Source organism: Haliotis rufescens, unplaced genomic scaffold, assembly GCF_023055435.1.
Source record: "Haliotis rufescens isolate VD_foot unplaced genomic scaffold, xgHalRufe1.0.p SCAF_2, whole genome shotgun sequence".
NCBI lineage: Eukaryota > Metazoa > Mollusca > Gastropoda > Lepetellida > Haliotidae > Haliotis > Haliotis rufescens.
The window spans coordinates 43,954,825-43,961,864 of NW_025963890.1; the positions used below are offsets into that span (position 1 = coordinate 43,954,825).

Sequence of the window (7,040 nt, forward strand, 5' to 3'; positions counted from 1 at the left end):
AACCGTAATGTCATGGGTATGTCATTTCGCGAGAACTTTGTTGAGAGGTCTTTCAAAATTAAAACGTATTCGGCAATGTGAGTACGTAAGGTATCCAACTGACACAACTATATCAAAGCGACTGGCCTTTTGATATTTTTGGGGTGGATGGGTGGGTGCATCCCGAGGCAATAGAGTTAACTGACTTTAAAAGTCCAGTTTCCATCCTTGCCGAACCAGGCTGGAATTCCTGGGCTCGATCAAGCGCCACCAGTGGTTATTACGAGCTATGTCCCTTCTATGCCTCTCATAAGGACCAATCACATTCCACCTCTCGTATCACATGCATTTGCTTCAAACAAAATGGCGGCGCCCAGTCAAGACGATCTGATCGATAATCAAGATCTATATTGTGATGAAAAGTGCGTCAAATCAACTTCATTAAAATCATGAAACGCTTTGGAAAATATCTGTTGACAAGGAGTTGGCGGTGCACATGCTTTGTAAATCTCGCAATCGACCGAAATCATCACCAAACCGGATTTCGATTTTGTCGCGCGATTTTGATTTGACTATTCACAGACACGTTAGCCCAGCTAAAATGTAACTCCATAATACCAGGCTAGTTCGGCAAGGGTGGAAACGGGACTTTTATAGTCGGTTAACTCTCTTGCCTCGGGAGGATGGGGTCAGTGTTATTTATTAGTATTTATTAGTTCCAGAAAGGTATAGTCTGTCCTCAGAGTTTGCATCAAAATAGACATTGTTCGCTGGACACGCCATGTGTTCAGAGAATACAGTTAATTGGCACCCTCCTTTCACAACAATATGTCTGGCGACCCCCAGGATGTAAACCTGTGATCCCCGGGGCCCTAATCACATAATAATCATTTCAGAAACAGATGATACCCAGACATAATCTGTTTCTGTTCTGTTAGTGTCTCTATTTTCGTATTTTTATGTGTTATTACAATTAAACATTTAAGAACAGGACCGAAAGCTTTATTCCAGGAAGGTAAAATGCAGTATGTAGCTCTTAGTACGTATTTTCTTATGAATATACGTCAATTCAAAACATCGAAGCTAGAGAATAATCAGTCTCCAATATCTGCCGAAACAGATTTCATAGGGCGTAAAACTAAAAATATTAATGAAAATTATATGAATGGATAATTAAAAATGGACACTGTGTTCCCGCCACTATCATCCGCCACTTCTATTATCTCTGCTCAAGCAAAGTCAGCGAGATCCCGTTAGTCGCCTCTTACGACAAGCATTACACCGGAGTAACGCCTCACTCATCGGGGATCCGACTCGTAATTGTCTAAAGGTATTTTGTTGTTGATACACACATGTGGAGTCGGAAATTAAATAAATAGACAGACGTATTGCATTGAGGCGCATTGACAAATAAGTTTAAGGAGTTATTGACACTAGACAATAACAACCAAGTTAAAGCATTGCTTCAATTCCAAGTAAACAAATACAAGTTTGATTCCAACGTGATTACGTCCAACAGACAAATATATACACACGTTAGCAGCGCTGATAGTAACCACTATCTATTCTAATACACAACTCAACCGATCTATGTACACAGACGGTATTACAAATATACACATGTGTAAGTTGCCACGACGCCAATCTAAATATATTAACAGTGAAAAGTAACTCCCGCCTTTGAATACACGTCAGAGGCACCGACGTCTCGAACAATGTACATGTTCTATTAGGTTACAGTGACCAAACCGAAATGGTAAATACAGTAAATTTACTTCCTACTTAGATTAGGGGAGACGCCTTTGATATGGCTTTCAACCATGTTAGAATGAACAATATCTTACCCAAACTGAATATGCATATTCATGATGTATATACATAGGTATAACATGAGCCATGTATTGCAGTCCTTTGTCTATGTGTGTACAGGTAGTGGTAAGTATGTTTATATTATAAAAGAATGTCATTTTGGTGATTTGCACCAAAGATATATCAATAGAAACAGAATTAACAATATCAATTAAAGAAACTGTTCTAGTGGCTCTTGTTTTCTATTAACAATCATGACATTTCGAGATTCTTTTGGAAATGTCATACCTGCAATATAAACATCTACTTTAAAATGTCACTAGTCACAAAATAACCTTTGTTCAATAGGAATAATCAAATTATTCTATAAACGTTATGTGACCGCCTCATCTTCAAAGAGGATGGTCGAGTATCCTTTTAAAAACAAATTGGCATTTACCTCACACAACTGGGGATTGGGTTACACAGGAATATTGGAAGGCGGGGGCTAGAATATCGGTAGATATTGACATCATACAGACAATATGATAGGGACACGCAGTGACAGGGTCATAACAATGTGGGCTTCTCGACTTTCCTGTTTCAATGCAATGTGTAATACAAAATGTTTCAGATGCGGAGATGCCACGTGAATATGATATATTTCAACTATGATTTGTCTTATAAAAGCCTCGCCATGGATGATTTATTGTGTGAGCGAGATACTATTTAATGCCACTTTGGCAATGTTTCAGTCATACAAACATTATTTGTTCATAAAAGACATGAACAGTACAAACAGTATTGTAAATTATACGGGGACACGGGTGGCCAAGTCGTCTAAGGCGCCGCGATTCGCTGTGCAGAGTTGCGTCCCTTGGGCACACCGGAAACCTATGCTTGTGGGTTCGAATCCCGATTCGCCCCGAATATGTTTCTAGGTTTGTCAGCACCATACCCGTGCTCGTTGGTTTCGCCGAAGTAGTAAACGTCTGAATCCTGCATTACTTCGGGTTTCCTCCCACATAAAGCTGACACGCCGTGATATAACTAGAATACTTTTAAAAGCGGCGTTAAACCCAACTCACTCACTCACTTGTAAATAATACACATAGTATCAACAGTTTGCAATATAGACCTATTTAGCGCCCTGCCCCTGAATATGGAACGGTTCTGTACTTTGTCCTGTACAGTGCCTCGTTGTACTGTTCTGTACTTCTTCTGTACAGGGTGTCGTTGTACTGTTCTGTACTTCCTATGTACACTTCCTCCATGTACTGTTCTGTACTTACTATGTACAGTGCCTCTTTGTACTGTTCTGTACTTCCTGTGTTCAGAGTTTCGTTGTACTGTTCTGTACTTCCTGTGTACACAGTGTCGTTGTCCTGTTCTGTACTTCCTATGTACAGTGCCGCGTTGTACTGTTCTGTACTTCCTGTGTACACAGTGTCGTTGTACTGTTCTGTACTTCCTGTGTACAGTGCCTCCATCTACTCTTCTGTACTTCCTGTGTACAGTGCCTCGTTGTACTGTTCTGTACTTCCTGTGTTCAGAGTGTCGTTGTACTGTTCTGTACTTCCTGTGTACACAGTGTCGTTGTCGTACACAGTGTCGTTGTCCTGTTCTGTACTTCCTGTGTAGAGTGCCGCGTTGTAGTGTTCTGTACTTCTTGTGTTCAGAGTTTCGTTGTACTGTTCTGTACTTCCTGTGTACACAGTGTCGTTGTCCTGTTCTGCACTTCCTATGTACAGTGCCGCGTTGTACTGTTCTGTACTTCTTGTGTTCAGAGTTTCGTTGTACTGTTCTGTACTTCCTGTGTACACAGTGTCGTTGTCCTGTTCTGTACTTCCTATGTACAGTGCCGCGTTGTACTATTCTGTACTTCCTGTGTACACAGTGTCGTTGTACTGTTCTGTACTTCCTGTGTACAGTACCTCCATCTACTGTTCTGTACTTCCTGTGTACAGTGCCTCCATCTACTGTTCTGTACTTCCTGTGTACAGTGCCTCCATCTACTGTTCTGTACTTCCTATGTACAGTGCCGCGTTGTACTGTTCTGTACTCCCTATGTACAGAGCCTCCATCTACTGTTCTGTACTTCCTGTGTACAGAGCCTCCATCTACTGTTCTGTACTTCCTATGTACAGTGCCTCGTTGTACTGTTCTGTACTTTCTGTGTACAGTGCCTCCATCTACTGTTCTGTACTTCCTGTGTACAGTGCCTCGTTGTACTGTTCTGTACTTCTTGTGTTCAGAGTGTCGTTGTACTGTTCTGTACTTCCTGTGTACACAGTGTCGTTGTCCTGTTCTGTACTTCCTATGTACAGTGCCGCGTTGTACTGTTCTGTACTTCCTGTGTACAGTGCCTCGTTGTACTGTTCTGTACTTCTTGTGTTCAGAGTGTCGTTGTACTGTTCTGTACTTCCTGTGTACACAGTGTCGTTGTCCTGTTCTGTACTTCCTATGTACAGTGCCGCGTTGTACTGTTCTGTACTTCCTGTGTACAGTGCCGCGTTGTACTGTTCTGTACTTCCTATGTACAGTGCCTCGTTGTACTGTTCTGTACTTCTTGTGTTCAGAGTGTCGTTGTACTGTTCTGTACTTCCTGTGTACACAGTGTCGTTGTCGTACACAGTGTCGTTGTCCTGTTCTGTACTTCCTGTGTAGAGTGCCGCGTTGTAGTGTTCTGTACTTCTTGTGTTCAGAGTTTCGTTGTACTGTTCTGTACTTCCTGTGTACACAGTGTCGTTGTCCTGTTCTGTACTTCCTATGTACAGTGCCTCGTTGTACTGTTCTGTACTTCTTGTGTTCAGAGTGTCGTTGTACTGTTCTGTACTTCCTGTGTACACAGTGTCGTTGTCGTACACAGTGTCGTTGTCCTGTTCTGTACTTCCAGTGTACAGTGCCGCGTTGTAGTGTTCTGTACTTCTTGTGTTCAGAGTTTCGTTGTACTGTTCTGTACTTCCTGTGTACACAGTGTCGTTGTCCTGTTCTGTACTTCCTGTGTACAGAGCCTCCATCTACACAGTGTCGTTGTCCTGTTCTGTACTTCCAGTGTACAGTGCCGCGTTGTAGTGTTCTGTACTTCTTGTGTTCAGAGTTTCGTTGTACTGTTCTGTACTTCCTGTGTACAGTACCTCCATCTACTGTTCTGTACTTCCTGTGTACAGTGCCTCCATCTACTGTTCTGTACTTCCTGTGTACAGTGCCTCCATCTACTGTTCTGTACTTCCTATGTACAGTGCCGCGTTGTACTGTTCTGTACTCCCTATGTACAGAGCCTCCATCTACTGTTCTGTACTTCCTGTGTACAGAGCCTCCATCTACTGTTCTGTACTTCCTATGTACAGTGCCGCGTTGTACTGTTCTGTACTTTCTGTGTACAGTGCCTCCATCTACTGTTCTGTACTTCCTGTGAAAAGTGCCTCGTTGTACTGTTCTGTACTTCTTGTGTTCAGAGTGTCGTTGTACTGTTCTGTACTTCCTGTGTACACAGTGTCGTTGTCCTGTTCTGTACTTCCTATGTACAGTGCCGCGTTGTACTGTTCTGTACTTCCTGTGTACACAGTGTCGTTGTCCTGTTCTGTACTTCCTGTGTACAGAACCTCCATCTACTGTTCTGTACTTCCTGTGTACAGTGCCTCCATCTACTGTTCTGTACTTCCTCTGTACAGATCCTCATTGTACAACTCTGTGCTTCATGTGCACAATGTCCTTGTACTGCTCTGTATTTCCGTGTACACTGCGTCATTGTACCGTTCACCGATGGTCCAGTGATCGACTCAAGTGAAGAACTGCCGCCTGCACTGTACCAAACAAAGACCCCGCTAATTTTGATATCCGATGTACCGAGTAGTTACAATGATCGTCCGAAAGGAGGGGTTCCGCATTATAGAGGCTTCACTGTGTACACTGTAGATGTACACTTGTCAGGTTCATCAATATGACTCAATGAACGTTACAATGATCGTCCGAAAGGAGGGGTTCCGCATTATAGAGGCTTCAGTGTGTATACTTAAGGTGTACAGCTTCATCAATATGACTCAATGAACGTTACAATGATCGTTCGAAAGGAGGGGTTCCGCATTATAGAGGCTTCAGTGTGTATACTTCAGGTGTACAGGTTTATCAATATGACTCGATGAACGTTACAATGATCGTCCGAAAGGAGGGGTTCCGCATTATAGAGGCTTCAGTGTGTCTACTTCAGGTGTACAGCTTCATCAATATGACTCAATGAAAGTTACAATGATCGTCCGAAAGGAGGGGTTCCGCATTATAGAGGCTTCAGTGTGTATACTTCAGGTGTACAGCTTCATCAATATGACACGATGAACGTTACAATGATCGTCCGAAAGGAGGGGTTCCGCATTATAGAGGCTTCACTGTGTCTACTTCAGGTGTACAGCTTCATCAATATGACTCGATGAACGTTACAATGCTCTTCCGAAAGGAGGGGTTCCGCATTATAGAGGCTTCAGTGTGTCTACTTCAGGTGTACAGCTTCATCAATATGACTCAATGAACGTTACAATGATCGTCAGAAAGGAGGGGTTCCGCATTATAGAGGCTTCAGTGTGTCTACTTCAGGTGTACAGCTTCATCAGTATGACCCAATGAACGTTACAATGATCGTCCGAAAGGAGGGGTTCCCCATTATAGAGGCTTCACTTTGTACACTGTAGATGTACAGGTTCATCAATATGACTCAATGAACGTTACAATGATCGTCCGAAATGAGGGGTTCCGCATTATAGAGGCTTCACTGTGTATACTTCAGGTGTACAGGTTTTATCAATATGACTCAATGAACGTTACAATGATCGTCCGAAAGGAGGGGTTCCGCATTATAGAGGCTTCACTGTGTCTACTTCAGGTGTACAGCTTCATCAATATGACTCGATGAACGTTACAATGATCGTCCGAAAGGAGGGGTTCCGCATTATAGAGGCTTCAGTGTGTCTACTTCAGGTGTACAGCTTCATCAATATGACTCAATGAACGTTACAATGATCGTCCGAAAGGAGGGGTTCCCCATTATAGAGGCTTCACTTTGTACTCTGTAGATGTACAGCTTCATCAATATGACTCAATGAACGTTACAATGATCGTCCGAAAGGAGTGGTTCCGCATTATAGAGGCTTCATTGTGTTTACTTCAGGTGTACAGCTTCATTAATATGACTCGATGAACGTTACAATGATCGTCCGAAAGGAGGGGTTCCGCATTACAGAGGCTTCAGTGTGTCTACTTCAGGTGTTCAGCTTCATCAA

At 42.7% G+C, this 7,040-nt stretch overlaps 1 protein-coding gene across 1 annotated transcript; it reads right to left on the minus strand.

The window, feature by feature from the left end:
• Positions 1-3,257: 3,257 nt before the first annotated feature.
• Positions 3,258-5,378, minus strand: LOC125381944. Its single transcript, XM_048399319.1, has 3 exons — positions 5,177-5,378; positions 3,974-4,768; positions 3,258-3,580 (listed from the first exon to the last, which is right to left on the minus strand). Exons 1-3 carry the CDS (start codon positions 5,376-5,378, stop codon positions 3,258-3,260), a joined length of 1,320 nt encoding a protein of 439 aa, XP_048255276.1.
• Between the last annotated feature and the right edge of the window lie 1,662 nt (positions 5,379-7,040).